The 27,937-nt window shown below is 33.8% G+C and overlaps 1 protein-coding gene across 3 annotated transcripts; it reads right to left on the bottom strand.

The window, feature by feature from the left end:
* Nucleotides 1-728: 728 nt before the first annotated feature.
* On the bottom strand, nucleotides 729-27,871 carry LOC110463567 (protein lifeguard 1-like). Of its 3 annotated transcripts, none has more exons than XM_021518262.1 (11): nucleotides 27,788-27,871; nucleotides 21,907-22,024; nucleotides 21,438-21,516; nucleotides 17,742-17,795; nucleotides 16,680-16,770; nucleotides 14,530-14,567; nucleotides 13,997-14,042; nucleotides 13,312-13,353; nucleotides 12,878-12,967; nucleotides 10,857-10,904; nucleotides 729-6,641 (listed from the first exon to the last, which is right to left on the bottom strand). In XM_021518262.1, the coding sequence occupies exons 2-11, from the start codon at nucleotides 21,980-21,982 to the stop codon at nucleotides 6,492-6,494; spliced, it is 714 nt and encodes a 237-aa protein (XP_021373937.1). In that variant the 5' UTR covers nucleotides 21,983-22,024; nucleotides 27,788-27,871; the 3' UTR covers nucleotides 729-6,491. The 3 variants fall into 3 exon arrangements, with proteins under 3 accessions (XP_021373937.1, XP_021373938.1, XP_021373939.1); XM_021518263.1 differs by lacking the exon at nucleotides 27,788-27,871 and adding an exon at nucleotides 27,570-27,630; XM_021518264.1 differs by lacking the exon at nucleotides 27,788-27,871 and adding an exon at nucleotides 27,258-27,539.
* Nucleotides 27,872-27,937: the final 66 nt, after the last annotated feature.

Genomic DNA, 27,937 nt, shown 5'->3' on the forward strand with positions numbered 1-27,937 from the left:
TGGGTTAGCATAGTGAACATCTTAAAATAATCTTTTTCTGTAAAAATCACAGGCATATTGTGATATTTTGCCTGTATCCTTGTTGGGATGAAGGACCAATCAAGTCTTTTTATTCAAATTATGATTTTTCAAGGTCACTGTTTTCAAAGGTTTTAAATACTCAATATGAATTCTTTTTAAGGTTCTTAAGGCCTGGATTGGTTGTATTTAGTCTGTTGCATCCTGGGATAACATACTATCACCTGGTTTTCTTTATATCACGTTCACCAACTTTGATGGTCACTGGAGTAAAAATAAGGCAAAATCTTCCAACTAATATCCATAAGGTGTCTAGTGATGATCTGTAGCCTGTGGTGTTAGCTTTGTTTATAGCAAGTTGAAATAAATGTGACTGATTCCATTTTGAAGGTCACAGATGTGAGATGTGTTCAATAACAGCATTGACTAACAGGCAAGTAACACAGGCCTATTTGGCCTCTTGTTCATACAGATATTCTGAAAACACAGGTCAAGGGCACATAGAAATAATATACTTAAAATAGTAGAAGGTCTAATTCATACAGGTTTCCGTATTACACAGGTTCAGTTTACATAAAAGTGTAGACAATGTAACCTAAATGGGTCTGGTTTACATGAGTTTACAGATTGTGGAGGGTTTAAACTTTAACAGGTTACACAGCACAGAAAATAAATGAAAACTCTTTTTTTTTTTTTTTTTTTTTTTTTTTTAAAGATTTTTGACTTTTTATTCAATGCCTACATGAACCAACAATAAAAACAGTTATACAACATGGAATGAATCTGTGTCTTATGATGTAAAACCAGCTAATACAAGTAACAAGGGACGTTAACAGTCTACCTATTGAAAAAGTGTTCACAACATTTCCATGCATCACACACTCACTTCTGCTACTTAAAGAGATGTCGACTCATTCGGTTGAAAATTATGTTAGGAGCGTGATAGTGGGTTTGGATCTCGATGTAAAGACCATGTTAAAACAAAGTAAATATATACATGTTGTATAATCGAAGGAACACATTTCTTTTAAAATATTCAGCTCAATAACAAATGCACAAATGTCATACTTAAAGATTTTTTTTGGAAATGAAAGCGTCCAGGCCTCATGAACATGCAGTAACCTAGAAATATATTGTGTATACGTCATTGCCGTATCAAAGTGTGATGACATTCATATACCTTTTGTTTATATGTACTCTCGCACTCAAGGACTAAGACTGTTTGTCCAAGAAAATTTTATTAACATCATTGACAGTCTGAAATTTTAAATTTTGGCTGCCTCACAATCTTATGACCTGATCAATGAGGTTCCATTGTACACACCAACCAAAGTAACAAAATTTCTTGATTGTTAATATTCAGAAATAATTCATACAATAGCGGGTTATTTCTTTATAAATATCATCACTTCAGTATCCAAATCACTTCTTAAATGCCACCATTTTCTAAAACATTGTGCAATAAATATATATTTTAAATCCATTTGCTTCCAACTAAAATGTTTTTTGCAAATTACCTTTGCATTTAAAATCATATTCAATGATATGCAAATTCAGCTGTAAAAATACTGACTTTAATTAACAAAACTTAAAGAAAAAATGGAGAGAAAACATTTTTACAACCTTCAAATTATGCAAGTAAAAAAAAAATTATGTTGTGGGACAATACAATTAATTGAAAAAAATAAAAAAATATGCAAGTATAATATAATTGTATTCGTTTGAATGGAATGAATTAGGATGAAATTGTTTTCTCCGATACCGGAGTGACGTCACGGGGTGAGCAGTGTTTCGGGTGTATATACCTGTGGAGCTCGTGCGGGTGGTCATTCAGCGAGACCACGTACACGGGTACACACACCGGTATACCCGTACACTGCTAGTTTCTGGTTTTTGGAAAATTTAAAGATATTATACAAAGATGAAGTATAATTTGATTATTTGAAAGGGAGGTCGCCGAGAAGATATTTGAGAGATGGTTATTTGTGATGTGTGGTTTTGTAGTTGGTGAAGGTGAGTTATTGTGTAATAAACTAACGCGCGTGGTCGAGCCCGTTGCACTTTATTAATGTTTTTGTCTTATTTGTTAAAGTGACGTATTAACGGAATGACGTTTAGTCGGAGAACAAAAAGGGGGACATTACTGGATTACTTCCCTTTGATATATGATCACTATAAACATTATCAATATTTTAGAACATTTTGAAGTGCAAAAGAAACAACTTGGCTTTATTTTGTAAATTTATGCATTGAAGGCAATAGGTATTTAAAAAATTTCATCAGGGTTTGGAAAAAATGTGCCAACTGTTAAAAATATCTGCTATGCAGATATATACATGCAGAATGCATATTTTTAAAAAAAATTGTTAAATTTATATTCAATGCCTAAACAAGAAACAGAAGCCAGTCAAACTTGTATACATTATTTGTAGGAATAGTACATTTAGAACTATACTAAGCATAAATTATTCATAGAGATATCAGTGTCTTTTACATGTGGTAGAAAGATTAAAGTTGAGTTTCACTCGATGTATAAAATAAGACGTAGAAAATGAATGAGTCGTACAATATTCTTTGTATACATAAAAATTACCAAGACATTCTTTTATGATTGCAACTATATTTAATTACCGGCAAATTAAGGATAAGGGGAGGTAATCCCGTCATTTTCTTGAAACTTCACATGCTCTTTCAAAGAAAAAAGTCTTGAATTTTACAGTTGAACCACTGACTGATCAGAATAATGTAGTTATGCATTTTAATTTATTACTTGCAAAACGTTTGATCAATTTTGATAATATATCCCTTATTTTTTTTATCAGCTAAAATGACAGTAATATTTTGATACACAATTTTTGTAAATTTACGTTTTTTTATATTCATTTTATCAAAGAAACTCAAAATCTTATTTTCAATGGGTATTTAATGCTGTAAAGGGATATATGTTTTGTTTGTGATATAAGCCTAAATTTCATTTAATTATTTTCTATTTAATTAGATAATTTACTTTGTCTGAAGTATTTATAATTTTTCAAAACCTTCGTATCAATATATTTTCTCTTCCTAAATTGTGTTAAGTAGCTTTCTTTGCAGTATTAGAAATCTCCAAAGGGATGGGGGTCTTGTCAATTTCTCTGTATTTTCTCTAGGATTTATTGCCATTAACTGCAATAAACAAGCACAGATTCTTAGCAAGAAAGGTGATCAAATATTTCTGAAAGTATGGGATGACGACCATAACCTCATGATGAGAATTTTACAACAAATTTGACATCAGGCATCTTTATAAAAGTGAAAAGCATGAATCATCAAAGAAATAACAGACATTTATGAACATAAAACAGACAAATCTTCAGAATGATGGATTTTAGTCCTGCACCCGATAATGAATAAACAGAAAACTGCTGTAGTTTCAATACAGTAGAACCTAGCTAATCCAAACAGTAACCAATTTCCATAAAAGCGATACTGATGTATGAAAACATCTGCTGTAGAGCTATATATCATTGGGAGTGAAATGTGTGTCATGCAAGTCATAATAATATATCAAAAGTTAATTGTCTTCAGTTATCAGGTAAAATCTGCCTGAACGCATTGATTAATGAAAAAAGAAAACTGAATTAGGATTACAAAAAACAATTCGGTGGACCACAAAACCAAGGTCACCGGAAACAGAATCAAGGTCACCGGAAACAGAATCAAGGTCACAGAAATCAGAACTAAGGTCAATTAAATAGTAAATAGAAATCGTAATCAATGTTACATAAAGCAGAAATGACTCTCCACACACAAAATCAAGATGAAATAAACATAATCTATGACAAGAAAACAGAATCAAAAACGAGAAACTGTCCAAGACCTCACAAAGATGCAACAAGACCTCACAAAGATCCCTGGCAAAGTTTACAGGGCCATATACTCCTGGAAAATTAGTTGAATCATAAATTCTTTCTTTATGCACATCTAGGTAACAAACAAAAAATCCAACAAATAATTGGATAGAGCTCACGAGGTTCATGGACAGACGGACATACAGGGTGATTCCTATATGTACCCCCTAAACTTTGTTTGTGGGGGTATAAAAACACAAAACACAAAAACAGGGTAACAAAACAACGGAATCAAAGACACAAGTAACAAAATCAGGGTGAATGAAAACAGAATGTTGACTAAAGAAATTAGTAACATCTGAAAAATCTTTCATATGAATTTCTTTGATTTAAAAAATGTAGGATACAATTTATATTTGGTTATTGAGTCAGAAATTCACCACAGAAACACATACTTGTGCTCAAAGTTATGATTTTCTAAGGGTGATTTTTCTATGGTGAACAGAGGCCAAACGAAGTAGAGACCTTAACCCTCATCTCAGCAATTTCTGACTTATTTTCAAAAAGTGGAAATAAAACTAATCTACGTTAGAACACACGCATAGTGCATACATGTGATTTTAGTGTCATACAGACAACAGTGTATGCAATACATAGTGTTGTGAGTTTGACTAGTGCATTGTTATTAAAACTTATGTGTAAATAACAACAGGTGATCATAACTTATATAATCAGCTGGATTTTGATTTGTCAAGTAATCAAATATCATCAGAATAGACAGATGTCCATGGTTATTTCTAACTAATGGACTAGTCATGTCACTATCAAGTAAAGAGCTACATGGATACTACTAGAGGACGAGGATTATTTAAATACAGGGCACCAACTACTTCCTCATGAAATTTCAAATTTTCAAAACATTTGCAGATTAAAACCTGGATGAATGACACCATGTAATATATTGAACATCTAAATATGTAAAACTTGTATTGCCTCTGTTTCCAGTAAAGACTATATACCTATCTAAGGAAACAACTGTCTTGAAAACCCCCACTGGTATAAAGAAACAACAAGAAAGAGGACATCACTCATATTAAATAAACAAACGACTGGTCTTTACAAACCACTAATCTATAGAAACCACTGGTTTATACAAACCACTGGTCTATACATAGAAACCACTGGTTTATACAAACCACTGGTCTATACATAGTAACCAATGGTCTATACATAGAAACCATTGGTCTATACATAGAAACCACTGGCCTATACATAGAAACCACTGGTCTATACATAGAAACCACTGGTCTATACATACAAACCACTGGTCTATACATAGAAACCACTGGCCTATACATTGAAACCACTGGCCTTTACATAAAAACTACTGGTCTATACATAGAAACCACTGGTCTATACATAGAAACCACTGGTCTATACATAGAAACCACTGGTCTATACATAGAAACCACTGGTCTATACATAGAAACCACTGGTCTATACATAGAAACCACTGGTCTATACATAGAAACCACTGGTCTATACATAGAAACCACTGGTCTATACATAGAAACCACTGGTCTATACATAGAAACCACTGGTCTATACATAGAAACCACTGGTCTATACATAGAAACCACTGGTCTATACATAGAAACCACTGGTCTATACATAGAAACCACTGGTCTATACATAGAAACCACTGGTCTATACATAGAAACCACTGGTCTATACATAGAAACCACTGGTCTATACATAGAAACCACTGGTCTATACATAGAAACCACTGGTCTATACATAGAAACCACTGGTCTATACATAGAAACCACTGGTCTATACATAGAAACCACTGGTCTATACATAGAAACCACTGGTCTATACATAGAAACCACTGGTCTATACATAGAAACCATTGGTCTATACATTGAAACCACTGGTCTATACATAGAAACCACTGGTCTACACATAGAAACCACTGGTCTATACATAGAAACCACTGGTCTATACAAACCACTGGTCTATACATAGAAACCACTGGTCTATACATAGCGACCACTGGTCTATACAAAGAAACCACTGGTCTATACAAACCATTGGTCTAAAGAAACCACTGGTCTTTACAAACCACTGGTCTATATAAAGAAACCACTGGTCTATACAAACCTTTGGTCGTAAGAAACTACCCGTCTATACAAACCATTGGTCTTAAGAAACCACTGGTCTATAAAAACCACTGGTCTATACAAACCACTGGTCTAAAGAAACCACTGGTCTATACAAACCACTTGTCTATACAAACCAATGGTCTATAGAAACCATTGGTCTATACAAACCACACGTAAGAAGAAACAACTAGTCTACAGAAATAACTGGTCTGAAGAAACCACTTGTCAAAAGATATTTTACAAATTTTGCTTCCATGAGTTTAATAGCATTCTTCACTAAATCATCATAAATATGGAGTTATTTTGGCTTATCTACACCAAGAGATTTCAAAACCACCTGAAATTCAGAAAAACACCCCCATAGAACATTGACTTTGTTTCTCTAGGATTTTGTACACGGAGTCTGGCCTAGCCCACTTTATAAATCTCTGTGAAGTACACCAGCTGACATGTAACTGTATGTTGTTATTCAGACTGTCTAGTTTTTGGAGCCAAAAATGCTGAGGATGAAGAGGAAGAGGTTGACGATGTCCAGGTAGAGATTCAGGGCAGCAAAGATGTACTCCTCTGGGGACAGTGAATACTTGTGTTTACCGCCAATCATCATCTGGGTGTCGAATACGATGTACTGTGAACAGGTAAAAAACAACAGGTAAAAACAGCAGGTAACAGACTTTTAATAGTATTATCAACAGGTGAAGATGACCATGACAACGTAGTGCTGGGTTAAACGGCGTTAATGAAGAATACGCCGACTAGTTTCGACACATTAGAGGTGTCGTCATCAGAACAAATTTGAAAATATAAACATTCCGGTATAATGTATACTCTGTATACACTGAGCTCTTTGTGCAGGCGTTGGGTCTCCCACTCCCCGTATTATATACTTTTAATAGGTTATAACATAGAGAATAATACATGCCTTTTTCCATATCACACCCAGTATCAGCCCGAGACTGCAATATCAGCCCGAGGGTCGAAGGCCTGAGGGCTAATATTGGTCGAGGGTTGATACTAGATGTGATATCGAAAAAGGCATGTTTTATTTTGTTTATTACATACTTACTAATAAAAGCTACTATCTTATGATCTATTTTTCTTTTGAAATATTGAAAAATGAAATTTTTCCAAAAGGGGTGTGATATGAGTTTTGCGGGCTGATACGGAGAGGGCTGATACAGGTTTTGCGGGCTGATACGGAGAGGGCTGATATGGGTTTTGGGGTGTGATACGGCGAGGGCTGATATAGGTTTTGGGGTGTAATACGGCGAGGGCTGATATAGGTTTTGGGGTGTGATACGGAGAGGGCTGATACAGGTTTTGCAGACTGATACGGAGAGGGCTGATACAGGTTTTGCGGACTGATACGGAGAGGGCTGATACAGGTTTTGCAGACTGATACGGAGAGGGCTGATACAGGTTTTGCGGGCTGATACGGAGAGGGCTGATATGGGTTTTGGGGTGTGATATGGCGAGGGCTGATATAGGTTTTGGGGTGTGATACGGAGAGGGCTGATACAGGTTTTGGGGTGTGATACGAAGAGGGCTGATACGGGTTTTGCGGGCTGATACGGAGAGGGCTGATATGGGTTGGAGCAATTGTGTTGTATCGCATATACAAAAACCCCGTATTTATTAGTAAGTATGTAATAAAATATGAAGCACCCAGATGTGGAGTAAATATAAAACAAGTTCATGACATGACAAATAATACTAGCATTGTCATTATCTCAACAAGTTAATCGTCCCATAAGGCCACACCAAATTTGATAATTATAAGTTATACAGGATTATCATCCCTAAAACCAGTTGAATATAAAACAACTTTTCCCTGATTGAAAAATACTAGCAAACTTTTATGAAATCTGATATTTTTCATTCTTTTTGAGAATTTGAATATCACTAAAATACACTCTTTCCAGGACTTAGCCTTTTCACCACTGTAGACCATAATGGATTCATCCAAATCAATGCATGGTAGAGTCTACTAAAGTTACATAGGGGTGAAAGGGTTAAGAGTATAAATCTTTCAACATACAAAGGTTTTGGTAATCTTTTTAAGAAAAGATAGGATTTAAAAAGACTTATTATTTCATCTGCTTTGCCTTAGCTAAAAATATAATGTTATTAGGACAGTTTACAGATGGCAGGTCAGGATTTCGTGATTGCTTGTGTTGATATCTTTGGGAGTTTCACAAAATCGATTAAGCCAATTGATGGGCTGTTGTAATCTGAAATACCACAGGTTTAATGTATTTTGGATAAGTGCCACTGATACAGCAAGGAACATGGGAGGAAAAGCAAAATTTCAACTAGCGCTCCTCACACTGTTGAAATAGATGCCCTTAATTGCATTTAGTTTTTAAATAAAGGTGGGGAAGGGCTGTTGCTGTTTATAATTATATAAATTGACCAATCAGAGAGTAGTATGCGAATTAATAACGCAAGGATTTTGCTCAACGAAGAACAAAGCTGTAATCTTTGTATGTTACAGATGCTGAGCACATTCCGTCAAAATCCGAAGACATTTACAGAAGTGTTGTGTCAGTTGATGGCAGAAATTTGCCGCCATAAAATCTACTAGTAATTCTACTTCATTATGATTATTTTCATCAGTGATGATATTTACTGAAATGATTGAAGTTTTGCAAAGAGGAATGAGATGAGACTGTAGGGTGATGGAAGGACAAGATAAAAGAGTTGGCTGTTGTGTTCAGGTGTAAGTAACTTATAGACCGTTTTACAGATTCAATGGCTGTTGTATAACAATGTGGGTAACAGCCAGTCAAGACTGTTGTATAAGGGTGCAAGTGTTATTTGTATTATAAGGGTGTGAATGTCACTTTTATTAGGGTGCGAATGTTACAGTCAATGTCTTTTGTATCAGGGTGCGAATGTTAGTCAACGGCTGTTGTATTTGGGTTAGTGTGTGACCTGTATTAGGGTGCGAATGTTAGTCAATGATTGTTGTATTAGGGTGTGAGTGTTACAGTCAATGATTGTTGTATTAGGGTGTGAGTGTTACAGTCAATGATTGTTGTATTAGGGTGTGAGTGTGACCTGTATTAGGGTGTGAGTGTGACCTGTATTAGGGTGTGAGTGTTACAGTCAATGATTGTTGTATTAGGGTGTGAGTGTTACAGTCAATGATTGTTGTATTAGGGTGCGAGTGTTAGTGAGTTAAGAACTGTGTATCAGATATTTACCTGGAATACTGTAATTGTTTGTCGCTGTACCGCTGTGTGGTGGTGTTACTGTGTGTGGGAAGAATGATCATTGGTAAGTGTATTTTAAAGCAGAAATGTGTTGGAATGAGTATTGGTGATTGCGACTGGTTCTGAAGTCTGTAGTAATATAATCAAAATTGTATACACTGTACATGAAATTATTAAAACCAGAAATAAAATGTTCAATGATGAGCAAAGAGAAGATGGCGGAGGACTGGATTGACAATTCGTCAGCAGGTGTACAAAGAGAAATGTTGGCCGACGAGTTCACTGCTCAGTCAATACTTTAAGGATTCTTATTCAGATAAGATCACAGAATGTCATACAGACCATAAACAACTTATATTTAGAATGACCAAGAACTTAACCCTTTCAACCCCATTTAACTTTAGTAGACTCTACCATACATTTATCTTGGCGAGTCCATTTTGGTCTACAGTGGTGAAAGGGTTAATGGGTCAGAATGGAAACATGTGCATACCTACCTCTCCATCTTTAAAAAGACTTATCTAACAAGTTTAGCAAGATCTTCTTGAACCTTGAACAAAATTCACCATCATCAGAAAATAACATTAAGTTACAGTTCTATGGTAGACTGTGTGTACCCTGTGATGACTGCTGATATATAATTAAACGTTGAACCACTGAAACAGCTACTCTCAACAACGAAGGATAAAATATGAAAGATTATCACAAAGTCACCATCCAACTTCTGTATTCTTGTTCTGCTTCTTTCATGTCTACCGAGCAATGTCCGTAAGTTCTGGCCCCAGATCATGAAACGATGATAAGTCTTAAATTGTCATAAGTTTTGACTGGGTAGCCAATCACAAATTACGTCATGAAAAGTGATGTAATACATGATTAGCTAAACAATAACCTAAGTCCATGATTGTTTCTAGATCCCGGGGCCTGCTTCATTGATTTCCGCACTCACGAACAAACTCAAAGGTTCTGTTGTGTTTCATCAAGTCAAAAATAAGATTTCTGTTAAAAAAGTCTGGGATTGGCAAGGAAGAGTTAAAAAAACCTAACTATTGGTATCAAAGTTGCAATTCCGACATAAAGTTTGTGTCAAAACATCATGAGGTACGTCTCCATGCAAACAGTTTGTATGACACTCTAGTCTAACAACATGTGTACTGTACACTCAAGCCACACCTAGTATTCTCGACGTTATTGACCACGGAATACATTTCAAATGTCAGAACTACTAGTACTCTTATGGAGTAACAACCAAACATGGCCCCTGAGGAATGCCAAACATCAATTCTAAAACTTCAAAATAAAAAAGTTCCACCCCTCACTCCATTATGTTTGTTTCATTTTCCCCCAAAAGATGTTTAATGATTTGGTATGCATGGTCGATCATGTATTTGGTGTGGCCTAATAACACAAATTTTAATATCATTTAATAAAACATTAAAGATACATTAAATCTATTTCACAGCAGTTTGTTTCCTAAATGTTCATAAACATTCCAAGAACTACATTCCAAGCCTAACAACGACGATTTAAAGCAACATTTTATACAAATAACTGTTGTGTGTATGGAAAACCATCTTAACAATTACAATTAATGAAACAATCCAATATCTGTCAGGAGTGATACTTACAGCACTGAAGAGGAGAGCTCCGAGACAGGAGTAGGCAAGCCGCGCATACTGGAAAAGTAAACCATAGTCAGACACTGAATTGTGTATCAGTTCCTCTGGACCTGTCAAGTCTACATTTTACCGTAAAGTCCAATTCTGATATTGTATAATTGCTAATTGACTTAACTCCCGACAAATTCGTGAATGAAAACACAACATAGCATTTCTATACGTTTTCTTTGTTCTCATTTCTATCAACAACAATAATCTAAAAGCAGACTCTGTACAATCCGGAACTCTCTGTAAACCAGCCAAATATTATGGTCCAAGTGGTGTCCGGTTTAGACAGAGTCCACTCTATAAGGATATCCTGGTACTGGTACATTCATTTGAACAAACTTGGTACTCCTTTATCCTAGCATACTACTGGCCAAATATCAACAACCTGGGTCTTTTGTCAGAAGAAGTCGTTTACAGTTTTTGAACATATTTGATCCATGTGACCTTAAATACATGTCAAGGTCATTCATTTGAACAAACTTTGTAGCTCTTCATCCTTGACAGCTAAAGACCAAATATCACCATACTGGGCATTTTGGTTATTCAGAAGAAGTTGTTTAAAGGTTTTTTAAGACAATTGACCTCTGTGACCTTGAATATGAGTGAAGGTCAGCCAAATATTATGGTCCAAGTGGTGTCCGGTTTAGACAGAGTCCACTCTATAAGGATATCCTGGTACTGGTACATTCATTTGAACAAACTTGGTAGCCCTTCATCCCAGCATGCTCTGGTCAAATATCATCACCCTGGGCATTTTGGTTATTCAAAAGAAGTTGTTTCAAGTTTTTAACATATTTGACCCCTGTGACCTTAAATATTGGTGAAGGTCATTCATTTGAAAAAACTTGGTAGCCCTTCATCCCAGTTTGCTTATGGCCAAATATCAACACCCTAGGCATTTTGGTTATTAAGAAGAAGTTGTTCAAAGTAAAATATTGATGCCGGACGCCGCACCACAGCATAAGCTTACTTGGCCCTTCGGACCAGGTGAGCTAAAAACTGGTTGAGAATTTGAGCAGCATGGCACCAAACTGCCTAGAGACTGACAGACAGGCAGATGAACACCATACTTCCATTGTACCCCCTCTGCTTACTTTGTTGTGGAGGGCAGATTAAATAAAGAAAACATAAACAAACTTATCGATTGATGATTAAAAAACAGCGAAAAACTAACACGACTTCTGGCTAATAAATTTCACTTTGTGTTTTAGTTTTCTGTACTAAATATCTGCAAACGAGTATCTTTTATAGCTTAAGATCTGGATACAACTTCACAAACTTTCGATACCACAAAAAATTGCAGCTTTACAGTATCTAGATAGGGGGAGCCTAGTAAATAAATGTTTAAAGATACAGGAACACACATCGTCCAAAGTTAATCCCTGTAACACATGATTGCGGCAATGTCGTGGTGGCCTTATCACCACCCTAGATACTTCAGGGGGTTACGCTCACTTTCGCTCTCTACACCCCTGGAATATGTCATAGCAAAACTGAAGGCTCAGTGTGCACCTCCTTGTGGATAAGACAAGAAGACTAGTTTGATCCTCTGATGTACATCAAAAGAATCTGTCGGTCGTTTTACTGTAAAACTGACTAGCTTTGAAGTCAGGTGTCGGTCGACTATTCTTTAAAGGTTATGTTTCAGTCTTGGCGATTGGTCTGCATTTTTTAACCTGAAACCAACCAAATAGCTAGTCGCATGCCTTCAATTTTGCTATGACATATTCCATGGGTGCAGAGAGTGAAAGTGAGGGTAACCCCTGGAGTATCTGGGATGCCTCATCACTTGTAAGGCAAGCTCATCTACCTAGATATAACTGGCACTTCTTCTGCAGTAATCCTGCATCTGTGAGCTACAGGTAAGAAAATCAGTCGCTCGGCAGGAGACTGATTACCTAATCGTCAGCTGAAGCGTACAATATGTAAGAATTTGGTATAACCAATATCGATTATCCTCTATCAAGTCATATGATACTTGCCTCATTTTGAATTATGGCACAGAGAAATCCAAAACAGATAAGGACAATCAGAAATACAAACAGGAGTCCTCCCATCATAGTGAAATCAATCTGGAAATGAACGAGAAAAGGTTCACTTAAGGCTGTATAATACCTTCCACACACACCATCTGTAATTTGTGAGAGTTATGTCAGAATGGTTAGGGCATGGTTTTTCAAACCTGGGCAGCTTCATGAGTTGTCAACAAAATATGTTCAAAATCCAATTCTAGAAAAATAACTGTAATATTATGTAACTATAATCAGCTGCCAATATAGCTTATATACAGTTAAAATGACATTAAGTATCATGAAGTGAAAATTGCATGCATAACAATACTGCTTTGCGCTGCATGACAGTTTCTTGGGCCATTTTGGGGACAGTCGGTACAGTTCAGAAAACTCAGCTCACTCACCTTGGTTTGGAAAGCAAACACGGTAAGAGCAAAGGTCACGACCTACAAAATAAGAAACATTTAAATTGAATTTGCAGGAAGCACACAGTGAAAGAAACACCAATGATCTTTACAAATCAGGCTACTACCGTAATAATGCTCTCTCTTTCTCGCTCTCCCTCTCTTTCTGGTTAGCCCTATGGTTTCTTCCAATATTTGGCCACCCTTGTTTAGCCCAAAGGTNCCCCCCCCCCCCCCCCCCCCAATATCTGGGCACCTCTGGTTAGCCCTATGGTTTCTTCCAATATCTGGCCACCCCTGGTTAGCCCTATGGTTTCTCCCCATATCTGGGCATCTAAGATTAGCCCTATGTTTTTTTCCCATATTTTGGCACCTCTAGTTAGCCCTTTTGGTTTCTCCCCTTACCTCTGGTTAGCCTTCTGCTGTCTTCCCATATCTAGGAAACTCAGGAAGTGGAGTTGTTAGTGACATTTTAGTAAATTCACTTAAACTAGACCTGTCATCGTAATATGTCCTAAACCAGTGCAGTGAGGTAACCCACAAACACCTATGCTTTCATTGAGCTCATGTTAATCTTGAGAGTCCTTAAATATCTACAGTGGCACATTTTGCAATCCAATTAAATTTAATTCATTTCAATTAGATTGCACTTTGTGCAGTTCATTGGGACATGAAGAATACTCACTGCTGTCACCCCTACAGCCATCAGCACCGAATTTTCGTTGTAGGTTCTGTGAACATAAACAACCGTCTTTCCACAATAGCTTATTCTGCAGCATTTAACAGTTCCACAACATCATTTAATAGTCTTAGCAACATTTTCCGTCAGAAGATTAACAAATTTCCTGTTTATTTTTCACACATTTTGATCGGGTCATGAATTCAGTCAGTGAAAATAAAACAACCACAAAAAAAATAAAAAAATAACAGTATTTCTAAATCTGTAGTCATTATGAATGTTCAAAACACATATTTTAGCATTATATTTGATTGAAAATCTACCATTATTAAAATTCCTAAGCAGTGGTTGAACTAGTTTCATGTATATACCGGTAAGCCTTTCTCTGTGTTATCGATTGTGTCCTTCAATATTACTACAAGTAACTCTCAAAACAGACTGTAAATATACATATAGAAAAACTAATAAATCTAATTATCAAAACAAATTTTTCACTCTTAATTCAAAATGTCATACTTTGATAGCAAAACACTACTTACCCTGAAATGCCTCCCAACAAGAACCCTTCACAAATTGTCTGTCAAATAAAACCATCAGAAATTTTATCAAATTAAGCATGAATGAAGCCAGCATAGCACAAAACCCTTCTAAACTGACCATCACATCGTCCTATATTTGGTCAGAATATAGAGGCTGTAAATTACACAGGTTTATTGTATTTACTAACATACAGATGTTTATACAGTCAGACCTACGTCTGATTGAAGATCTCCTTTAAACAGGTTGTAAGATTATAAAGGGTTTGGTTTAGAAAAGGTTTCATTCTCATTTTAAACCAGTTTCCTGTTTATAAAGTTCGTTTGGACATATTTAATTACTTGTTAATAAGGGATTGGTCAACACAGATTTCTATATTTTGTTATAGGGTTGATTTAGAAAGGTTTCTTTATTCAGTAAAGGTGTACTTGGTATAGAAAGGTTTCTTTATTCAGTAAAGGTGTACTTGGTATAGAAAAGTTTTTTTTATTTAGTAAAGGTGTACTTGGTATAGAAAGGTTTCTTTATTCAGTAAAGGTGTACTTGGTATAGAAATGTTTCTTTATTTAGTAAAGGTGTACTTGGTATAGAAAGGTTCTTTATTCAGTAAAGGTGTACTTGGTATAGAAAGGTTTCTTTATTCAATAAAGGTGTACTTGGTTTAGAAAGGTTCTTTATTCAGTAAAGGTGTACTTGGTATGGAAAGGTTCTTTATTCAGTAAAGGTATACTTGGTATAGAAAGGTTTCTTTATTCAGTAAAGGTGTACTTGGTATAGAAAGGTTTCTTTATTCAGTACAGGTGTACTTGGTTTAGAAAGGTTTCTTTATTGAGTAAAGGTGTACTTGGTATAGAAAGGTTTCTTTATTTTGAAAAGATGTTATTTTAGGAAAATTTCGTTATCTTATGGAGGTTTTGGTTTGGAATGGTGTCTTTACTTTGTAAAAGGTTGGTTAAGAAAACAATTTCATTTTTTCTATTTTTCAAAAAAACTTTGTCATAACTCTAGCGACTTCATTACTGAACAGAATTTGATGAAACTTCATACAAGTGTTTGGTACAGCAATGCCTTAAACAAAGTAGCGTTTCGGGTTTCTATGTTCAAGGTCAATGTCACTGTTACTGTTTTTAGAAAATCTTTAACATTGCTCTATAAACTTCATTCCTCAATGAAATTTCATGAAACTTCATACAAGTGTTTGGTATGGTAATGCCTTGAAAAAAAAATTTGTATCAGGTTTTTACGTTGAAGGTCAAGGTCACTGTTACTATTTTTAGAAAAAAATTATCATCGCTCTAGTGACTTCATTTCCTCTTACATATGTCACAATTTATGAATGTGAGGGATCTGTATCACTTATGATGCCTTGTTTTGTAAAGGTGTTTGTTTTAGGAAAGTGTCTTTATTTTATAAAGGTGTTGTTTTAGAATGGTTTCTTTTCTTGGTAATGGATTGGTTAAGAAAGTTTTATTTCTGTTTTGTAAAGGTGCTGGTTTAGAAAAGTGATTTGTAAAGGTGCTGGTTTAGAAAGTTGTTTTGTAAAGGTTCTGGTTTAGAAAGGTGCTGGTTTAGAAAAGTGTTTTGTAAAGGTGCTGGTTAAGAAAGGTGTTTTGTAAGGGTGCAGGTTTAAAAAGGTGTTTTGTAAAGGTGCAGGTTTAGAAAGGTGATTTGTAAAGGTGCTGGTTTAGAAAGGTGTTTTGTAAAGGTGCTGGTTTAGAAAGGTTTATTTTGTAAAGGTGCTGGTTTAGAAAGGTTTATTTTTATAAAGGGGCTGGTTTAGAAAGGTTTATTTTATAAAGGTGCTGGTTTAGAAAGATGTTTTGTAAAGGTGCTGGTTTAAAAAGGTGTTTTGTAAAGGTGCTGGTTTAAAAAGGTTTATTTTATAAAGGGGTTGGGTTAGAAATGTTTCCAGGTTAGAACAGATCAAAGATTTTGTTCAATTTACAATGCCTATATTGATCCATCAAGCCTTGTAATGGCAACAGTGGTTTCACTTATGAGATACAAACTCAGAACAGATAACAATAAGCTCATGATCAGAAGGTAATTGAATTTTGTATAAATTTATCATTTTCATTATCTATGCCAAAAGATATATAAATCTTCCCAAATTAACTTAATTACAATATCAAGATATATTTGTTAAACTTACAAAAACTGCAAGTAATACCATGTTGACAGGATATGTACGTCTGACATCTGGACAACAAGCCAAGGTGATGATCATCACAAACGTTAGAGCTCTGTGAATTGACAAGAAGCTGTTAGATTAATTGGCACTGTAACAATAACTTATTCTGTTATATTTCAGAACATATATTTTTCTCCCTCTCATTAAAACAAAGGACATTTTCACAAAGTTTGAGCATGCCCTAATACATCTATTTAAATCTGAAAATTAAAATATTCTTACAAAAAAAATGTCGACCGACCATTCCGTATTCCATATCTTTGATTAAGTCTGATGACATGAATTGAAATTTCCAATTTACTCCAATTAAGTTTGATAAAATTAATGAAGATTTTCAATCACTTTAGTGGTGATTTTGAAATGACTTTCATGGAGATTTTCAAATGACTTTCATGGAGAGATTTTCAAATGACTTTCATGGAGATTTTTTTTAATGACTTTCATGGAGAGATTTTTTTAATGACTTTCATGGAGAGATTTTCAAATGACTTTCATGGAGAGATTTTCAAATGACTTTCATGGAAAGATTTTTTTTAATGACTTTCATGGAGAGATTTTTTTAATGACTTTCATGGAGATTTTCAAAATACTTTTGATTACTTCAGATATACTACTGACTTTGTATTGCTTAATATTTTCTATTCAAATAAGTCATAATAAGTTATTTCCACACTTGGAAGTAAATCTTTAAAAGTATATCAGGGAAGTTGGGCTACTGGCAGAAGGTAAGGAGATATTAAGTAGAGTAAGGACACATTTTTCCCCTTGCCAACACAACTACTTTTTCACATTAATTTAACACAAAAATTAAATACCTTAAAGCATCTCACAGCACATTTTATTTTATTCTATGTGGAAACAGGAAATAAGCAATTTTTTTATACATATATACATTTGATGAGGATAATTCTAATTTCTTAACAATGCAACAACGCTCTGACGTCTCTCTCTTACATCGCAACCCCAACCCCCATCCAAGATCAACTGATGCAGACTATTGTTGATTTTTCGAATCAGACTTACATGGCAACATACCACAACCACGGGTTCGCAGCTGCAAATTGCTGCACAGGTGCTCTACAAAAACAAAACAAAACGTAAACTAACAAATTATACATGTACAATTGTCCCTTATTTATCTGGAAACTTAATTCAGAAAATGGGTGTAAAATAATGAATTCTCAGACAAATGAAACATTACTTTCAGTCATCATAACTTACATTATGTCCAATAATTGTGCATCATTGATATTTTAAAAGAATATGCTATGAGGTGTACACTTTGTATAAACAGCCTGAACAGGAAAATAGGGTAACAAGGAATCACCGGTACAATGGTTCTGCCCACCAGAAAGTGATCATGCAAGACCATCATCTGATCAAAGGGAATCAGGATTTTATTTTTGATGTCACTCAAAGTACTCAAAATATATGGAATGATGAATATAAACATCAATTCACAGAGTCATTAAATATAAATTCTGACAAGCTTAAGGAACATGTCCTGATTAGGGGGGAATTAAATCAGGAATCCATCGACTCCAGTGTAAAGAGGTTCACTAAGGTAATACAAGAATTAATGGAACCTTTCTTTCGTAAAACTGTACATGATAAGTGTGCTAAGAAAACCTATGTTGAAAATGTTAGATGTTTGACTGTAGAGACTAGGGATGACAAGCCCTGGTTTAATGATGAAGTTAAATGTTTACATGGAAAATATTTATCTGCCTTACGAGTATTTAATAGTAATGCAAATCCAACAAATCACGCAATGCTCATGACAAAGAAAAAACAATATAAAATTTTGGAATCTAAATTGAAGAAGCAATATTTTAGCGTAGAGGGTGACATGATGGAGTATTTGAGGAAACATAATCCTAGATATTTTTATAAAAAGTTTGCAAAGAAAAAATCGAATCCACCTAAAGTTTCAATGGACCAATTATTTGAGCATTTCAAAAATGTAGCAAATTCTGGAGTTGACTTTGGACATAACGAAATTATAAATAATGAGAATGATGATAATGTAATGTTTGATGAGTGAGATACTCCTATTTCATTTAGAGACATTATAACGGCGATCAATAATCTGAAACGAAATAAGTCGCATGGTCCAGATGGTCGGTTAAATGAATGTTTTATTGAATGTAAACAGTTGTTGTTACCTTTTTTACATGTATTATTTAACAATATTTTAAAATCTGGATGTTTTCCAGTTGACTGGTCCGAAGCAATCATTGTACCTGTGCCATAAAAAGGGTGCTTTAACAGATCCTAATAATTTTCGAGGTATCAGTCTAATTAGTTGTATGTGCAAATTATTTACATCCATACTTAACAAACGTTTGATTGACGTTTGTACTAAATATGATATTTTAACAGACGCACAATTTGGATTCCGTCCAGGGGTAAGCACTGTGGATGCTATTTTCGCTTTGCAAACTATAATTTCGAAAACGTTATCTGAAAGAAAGAGGTTATATTGTTGTTTCGTAGATTTCCGCAAGGCATTTGATTTCGTAGATAGAGTAAGCCTGTGGTGCAAGTTAACAAAGCTGGGTGTTCGAGGTAAATTTTTGTCTACAATTAAGTCTTTATACTCATTAGTTAAATCTTGTGTTTTAGTTAATGGCAAATGTTCGAACTTTTTTTCTAATAATGTTGGATTGATGCAAGGGGAAATTTTATCCCCGTTACTTTTTTCTTTGTTTTTAAATGACTTTGAAAATAGTTTTATAGAAAATGGAGCATCCCATTATGATTTTGGGGAATTGAGTTTATTTCTTCTTCTATATGCAGATGATTTAGTTTTATTTTCTGAGTCAATCGAAGGTTTACAAAGCCTCTTGAACAATCTAAGTGAGTATTCGAATAAGTGGAAATTAACAGTTAATACCGATAAAACCAAAATTATGGTTTTCAGAAATAGTGGAATTATTAGAGAATCAGAAAGCTGGGTGTATAATGGCAACAAAATTTCAATTGTGGATCAATTCTGTTATCTGGGGGTTCTGTTTAGATTTAATAACAAATTCAGTTTCATGGTTAAACATGTAGCAGAGCAAGGTCGTAAAGCACTTTTTGCCTTACGATCTAAATGTAAACACATTCATTTAAACATCAAAACTATGCTACACCTCTTTGACACATATGTGGGTAGTGTATTATATTATGGCTGTGAAATATGGGGTAGTTATAAAGGAGTTGAAATAGAAAGGGTTCATATGGAATTTTGTAAAAATATACTGTGTGTTAAAAATCTACGTGCAATGCTATGGTATATTTTGAGCTTGGACGACTTCCTCTGGCAAACAATCAGATGATTCGAATGTTTAAATATTAGTTGTTAAATTGTGAAAATTGTATTCTAAAAGAAGCATGTCAGTTTTTATTAAAAGAAACTTGGAAGAAAAACCCAAAACGAAATTGGTTATTATTCATAAAGCATAAATTATTAGAACTAGGGTTTGGATATATATGGTTAAGGCAGGCAGCTACCGACATCTGTCTACTACCTATTATTAAACAGCGCATATATGATCAGGCAAAACAAATTTTATTCAACTCGTTGGCCATCTCAAGTAAATGTGATCTCTATAGATACATGGTAGATAACGTGATGTTGCAATATTATTTAACAAAGTTTATACCAAAACAACGTCGAATTATGATTACCAAATTACGTATGTCAGCTCACAATCTTGCAATAGAAACAGGAAGATACATGAATGTTGCAAGGAATAATAGATATTGCAGTAACTAATAGAGATAGAAGATGAATTTCATTTTTTATTTACCTGCCCACGTCATCTAGATCTAAGGAGAAAATATATTAAAAAATATTACTGGCAAAAACCATCCGTATTCAAACTTATCGAATTAGTAAATACACACAATGTAAAAGAACTGAATTTGTTAGGTAAATTTATTATTGAAGCTAACAAACGAAGGATTGTTTAACTTATAAGTTTGTTTTACCTAATTTTGTATTACTCAATCGTATCATGTCCATGTTTTGTTCGTACAATCTTTCATGGTAAATGCTCAATGTTGGTTTTTGTTGTTGTTGATGATGATGATGATGATGATGATGATGATGATGATGATGATGATGATGATGATGATGATGATGATGAAAGTGGTAATGATTTTAATAATATCGTTGATTTGTGAAAAATGTACCAGTTTTATGAAATTCATGTTAAAATGGTAATTATTTCATGTTGTTGTACTTTGACGGATGATGATGTAGTATTTGATGTTGATTTAAAGAGATGATTATTTCATGATGATGAGTTATATGACGACGACGACGACGGCCACGACGAGGACGATGATGATGATGATAATGATAATGATGAAAGCGATGAATTATGATTTCGATGATGTTGTTGTTGCTGCTGATTTGTGATTAATGTGCTAGTAATATGTAAGTATATGTTGTACTTATATGAAATTATTTGTTGAAAAAATCCTATAAGTTGTAAAACTTACGGAAATAAATTGAATCATATTGTAAGTTAAAAGAGGAGCTGATGACCGGTACAGCTCACCTGGATATTTAATTTAATCACAGCGAAACATTCTCATTAATAAAAGAAATATTGAAAATAAATGTACAAAGGCCAGACCAGGATTTAAACCGGGGACCATTGAACCCGTAACGGACGCTCGAACTGCGCTACCCGAGACTCACAGACAATTGGACAGGCAACTTACGCATACAGGAACAGGACTATAAATAGGACTGTGACCAGGATCTGACACAGAAGAATTCCATACACCTTCCTGATGAAACCTGAAAACACACATGAATAGTTTTGTGCAATCTTTAAATAATAAAATGCTTGCAAATGTATTATTTTTATCTATTTTACAAATACAAAAAATACTCCTAGTATTCTCAACACATTTATTGTGTCACGTTAGTGTGAAATACAGTATTAAATACCAGTCTTAGATATTTTGGATATGCCTGATCACATTGATATAATTGACACCATCTTAACTTCCAATAATATCTGATTAGATCACATTACTGGCAAAAACGTTGGCAGAATGCACTCGACACAATAGAATTGAATGTACTATACATCAGCATACATGTTTTTTTTTTTTAAAGTTTCTTAAAGAGATGCAGTCTGAAGAAATTTAAAACTTCAGATACCTATACTACAGCAGAACCTACCCATCCGAATGCTCTTCTCACTGAAGGCGAAGTTGTCGCCCATATTGAATCCTTGGGTTGAATCATCGTCATTCATCTTGATGAATTTAGGTTTCGGGTTGAATGTCTTTATTTAAACCTGCAAAAATATTTGTTCCATATATATGTGTTGTGTATTATTATATACATTAGTATGTATGCTTAAGCCTGTATTCATAAGTCATTATAGACCAAGTTGCCATCCCAACATACACACATATCTATCATTGTTTGTAAATATGCACAGTGAGTTGAGTGGATTAGGACTGTAACAGAAGCTGTGCATTTTATCCAATCATTTTGTTTATCAACAAATTTATTGAAACAGGAATAAAATAAACAAAAAAGATCAATGTGTTTCTGCTTTTTGCTTTCAAAATGTTAAGGTAGCTAGGTATATAGGGAAAACATTTTATTTAGCAAAATAGTTTAACAAAGAACAGCATTTTAGACTTAAACACTGCTTGTATTAAATTAGATAGGGGTATGCCTCATACATCGTCTTTTCTGGGCATCCAATATTTGACATAATTAGTGTCATTTCTGTTAGAAAACCATTTCTTCCATATCGTCAATAAGACTCATCAGTTTGAAATATGTAATATCATAGTTTTTATCAAACCTTACTATATCCGACACACTAATTAAGCCAAATATAAGAATTGCTGATAGAAAAAGACAAAATGTTATACTATTGAATTAATTCAACTGTATTAAGTGTTTAACATTTGTCAGTAACATATTATATAATATGTCCTTATTGTAAAATGTTATGATATCATTATCATGTACATTATTATTTCTTAGTAGTGCAAGATATCTCTCTAAACTTCTAAGCTTACAGTAGGTGAGGAAGAGGTGTGTATGTGTGTTGCTGTTTATTTATTTACTGTCGTGTATGTGTGTTGCTGTTTATTTATTTACTGTCGTGTATGTGGGTTGTTGTTTATTTATTTACTGTTGTGTATGTGTTGTTGTTTATTTATTTACTGTCGTGTGTGTGTTGTTGTTTATTTATTTACTGTTGTGTATTTGTGTTGTTGTTTATTTATTTACTGTCGTGTGTGTGTTGTTGTTTATTTATTTACTGTTGTGTATGTGGGTTGTTGTTTATTTATTTACTGTTGTGTATGTGTTGTTGTTTATTTATTTACTGTCCTGTATGTGTGTTGTTGTTTATTTATTTACTGTCGTGTGTGTGTTGTTGTTTATTTATTTACTGTTGTGTATGTGTGTTGTTGTTTATTTATTTACTGTTGTGTATTTGTGTTGTTGTTTATTTATTTACTGTCGTGTATGTGGGTTGCTGTTTATTTATTTACTGTCGTGTATGCGTGTTGCTGTTTTTTTATTTACTGTCGTGTATGTGTGTTGTTGTTTATTGATTTACTGTTTTGTATTTGTGTTGTTGTTTATTTATTTACTGTCGTGTATGTGTGTTGTTATTTATTTATTTACTGTCGTGTATGTGTGTTGTTATTTATTTATTTACTGTCGTGTATGTGTGTTGTTATTTATTTATTTACTGTCGTGTATGTGTGTTGGTGTTTATTTATTTACTGTCGTGTATGTGTGTTGTTATTTATTTATTTACTGTCGTGTATGTGTGTTGTTATTTATTTATTTACTGTCGTGTATGTGTGTTGGTGTTTATTTATTTACTGTCGTGTATGTGTTGTTGTTTATTTATTTTCTGTTGTGTATGTGTTGTTGTTTATTTATTTACTGTTGTGTATGTGTTGTTGTTTATTTATTTACTGTCCTGTATGTGTGTTGTTGTTTATTTATTTACTGGCGTGTATGTGTTGTTGTTTATTTATTTACTGTCCTGTATGTGTGTTGTTGCTTATTTATTTACTGTCGTGTATGTGTGTTGCTGTTTATTTATTTACTGTCATGTAGATGTGTTGCTGTTTATTTATTTACTGTCGTGTATGTGTGTTGTTGTTTATTTATTTACTGTCGTGTATGTGTTGTTGTTTATTTATTTACTGTTGTGTATGTGTTGTTGTTTATTTATTTACTGTCGTGTATGTGTGTTGTTGTTTATTTATTTACTGTTGTGTATGTGTGTTGTTGTTTATTTATTTACTGTTGTGTATTTGTGTTGTTGTTTATTTATTTACTGTCGTGTATGTGTGTTGTTGTTTATTTGCGTGTTGTTTATTTATTTACTGCCGTGTTGCACTGTATACATATGCTCAACTGATGAGCTGTATAGCTTAATTAACATGATAAATGAACTTGAACATTGTACACCCACAAATTCAATGTATGTATTTAACAATTATATATATGAGTCAAAGCTTTACAAATGGACTAGTCGATCTTGAAGCGTTGCCACACATTAGTTATGTAATACATGTATACAATGCACATTGTTTGCACATAAAGTCAAACTCTAATATTACAAATTTCTTACATATTTTTGCTACCATAAAATAGCTGGGCTTTGTGTTCAGGACTGGTATATGATAAAAATTGGGTCAAAATGATAGTTCTGTCAAACCTGCATCAAGATTCCACCAATTTTCACATAATAGACAACTGCTTTTTACAGGTGGCCTTTCGAGCAGATTCAACTGTACATATCATCAATGTTTTTCAGTGTTTTAGTCTTTATTACTAGTTACCTGCTTTATTTATTTATTTATCTATCTATTTACGTATTTACCTATCTATTTAGCTTAACTTCTGCTTTGCATGGCGCTTTTATATACCAATAACTCGAAGCATAGTTTCTAGCCCTCTCTTCTAATCATCATTATAGCTCAATATGTTTTTACTTACTAGACCTTGTCGTCTTATTTTAATTTACACTATATCAGTGTATATTATGTCAATTTTTACTCTTTTGCTATATAAGCATGTATGTACATTACACTTGAAGTGCTTTTATAACCCTCCAATATATAGCAACACCTGTGTGATATGCAGGTGTTCACTATTATCTCATTACATCATTTTTAGTTTAGTACTTTAACTTTAGTGCCTGTGATATCTAATCATATGCTGCTATGTTATTGTATGTTTTACTCGCTGATTATATGCTAGCTTTCTGTGATAAGTGTATATCTTGTCTGTTGTTTTCGTGTTTGCTTTTTATCATGTTTGTCACAAAAATATGCAACATTAAATAAAGTTTCTTGTATCTTGTATCATTATAAAGCTTCGAGCATGCACAACTTACAAATAACATTCAACTTAAACAAATTGTATATCCAATCTATTACCTGACATAAGCTAATGTAGTATACATATCCCCGACACAGATGTTACATGAAGATTGTATGACATTAAGTGGCATACAATAACAAAAGTCTACAGTTATATGGGTTTAGTATTGCACACACATGTAATTGACCCCAAGGCCCACACTCAGTGATTCAGTTCGGCACAGGTCAAAGGACACACACCTTTCTGTCAATCAAAGAAAGCTGAAATGCTGTTTGTTTACACTAGGTAATGATAATGTTAGCCATTGCTTTTAAGCTGTATTTATGAAGAATAAAAATTAAAGCACTATTTTTGCCTATATACAGTAAGATGTAAATATTATATATCGTATTATACTAAAAAAAGTAGCAATTTCTAAGCTAAAAACAAACACTGTCCGGAATGAGCAAAATAACAAATCATAATAATCGAATTCTGCAGAAAATACAGTGGCAGGTACATTCTTTTGCATTTTAAAACATTTTCGGATTAGAAACATAAACATATACTTGCCAACTTTTTAAAAATTCCATTGGGGAAATTCTGCATTCTGACCATTAAGGAGACTCCACCCTTTCGCAATTAGCCAGCAGAATTCAATGAAAGTTTCACATAATGGTTATGTCACTATGTAGAGATGATACCATGAAAATCTAAGCATTCCGATAAACTGGGGATTTTTTTGTAAAAAATACTAAAAAATAGATTTTTTTGTCAAATTCAACACTTTCACATTTTTTGAGCGTGTGGCATTGTTCAAAACTATAGCAACAATAACATAATGAAAAGAAACATTGCTAATCAACCCTACCAATATTTTATTTACCATAAAATATCTACAACATGTTACAAAAAGCGTTTTTTATTGAAATTGTATGGATAAAAGTTACTAAATACAAGATAAAAGCAAACAGGACACATAGTTTGATTCAAAAAGTGTGAAAAAAATGAACCAAATACACACAAAGTCTTTATAATTAACTTATTTTACATTTTACAATAATTTTGATCCTGGTAAGAGTTGCCTACCTTGAAAAAATTCGGGAACTTTTTGCAGAGGGATAGAATTTATACAATGACACTTATTTTCTTTACTATACCAAAAACGATGGAAATTAATTAAATTACTATATTTAATTGTCAATTTACTGTTCTTTTATGGAACAAAATTACTCTCAATCATGTACACTTTGGACATCATTCCATAGCCCGCTTACGCATGGTATATTAACAATTGTCAGGTACATATGTAACCATAGGCTATCGCATGGTATGCCGTTATTACGTGCACGCACATGCACTTGTATTTTATAGGGATCTTGATATTTTACAAACCACTATTTTCACAGAGTTATTGTAATTGCATCTGTGAACCAATTTATCTGACAGAGCGTAACTCGCTTGACAACAAAAATCGTAGCGACCAAAGAGCTTGAGAACTACTATTAGCATGTGATACGTACAGGTGAGGTTGGTAAACAAAACACATTAGTCTGCATTCCATGCGCCTCATATACAACCTTCTTGAAGTCGTCTGATTGTAAGTCAGTGTTTTCCCGTGAGTTAATTAATGTCTTTGTATCATAAACTTTATTTCTGAAGTACGTGTGATTACACATTTCCAAGTTATTATTCTCGATATTGTGTTGCCATATCATCGTCACGCACGTGTACTATTGTTTACCAGGTGTTACTATAATTTACACCACGGTAATGGAATGCCCGATACACAATACGGAAATGACGACACGAAAATACGACAAGAAAAATATGTGTATTACGAAGGGTGGGAAGTCCTTAAAACCTAAAAAAATGTGTTACATACACCCACAAGAAACAAAATAACGCTTTAAATGACATATCTGAGTTGTGCGCTCAAATGAAATAATTATATATTAGAGTATAGGAATAGTTTAGCAAATTCACTGGTTGAAAATGCAAAACTAAAAGGGTCCAAAATCGGGAGTCTCCCTCCTAAATAGGGAGAGTTATTGGCAAGTTTGCATTAAAACAATATTCTCAAATCTCTTATATTTGAATACTAGTTTTACATTTACTTTCTAGTATATGCTTTAGATGCAGAAGATATTACCAGCTATTATTGTTATATCACTTACCTATATTTAACAGGTTTAATTCACAGGTAAATTTTAAATGACCAGATAAATCCAAGTCAACTGACAATTCTCTGAAAATGTATTCCCCGATACATGTCACATAGAGAAACAAATCTATAAAGTTCTGTTTAACATTTCACTAGGCTTATACAAGATTTTAAAATCAATAAATATGTGTATAATTAGGCCCTCATATCTAAGCTGAGAGATATATATATAATCTTGGAATATAAATATATTCCCATATTAAAAAAATCAATGATGAATTCAATGGAATCCAGCTGGTCACTTTGAGATAAACACTTCACATACACGATTAAAACTTATGGCTCAGCTACAGGCCTCTATCACATCACGATCACATGTTCAATGTTGTTATGATAATATTTTTGTGGCATAACGGCTAAAAATAACAAAATATTGAGTCAGCATACCTATTCTCATCAACATATTGCAGTGTTTAAAATATGAATAATGGTATTTAACGATGCATGAGTTCAAATGCTGTGATAAAATAACATTTCGCTTACTTTTCGCCTGTATCAGCTATACAGTGCCGGGAATTGAGGATCTACTGGTTTCTGCAGCTATTTATCACGTCAGCAAAGAGAAACTACGGGAAATCCCACGGTACGGATTGTTTCGTACTTTATATATCAAATATTTTATGCAAACAAATG

This window comes from Mizuhopecten yessoensis, unplaced genomic scaffold (assembly GCF_002113885.1).
Source record: "Mizuhopecten yessoensis strain PY_sf001 unplaced genomic scaffold, ASM211388v2 scaffold10917, whole genome shotgun sequence".
Lineage (NCBI taxonomy): Eukaryota > Metazoa > Mollusca > Bivalvia > Pectinida > Pectinidae > Mizuhopecten > Mizuhopecten yessoensis.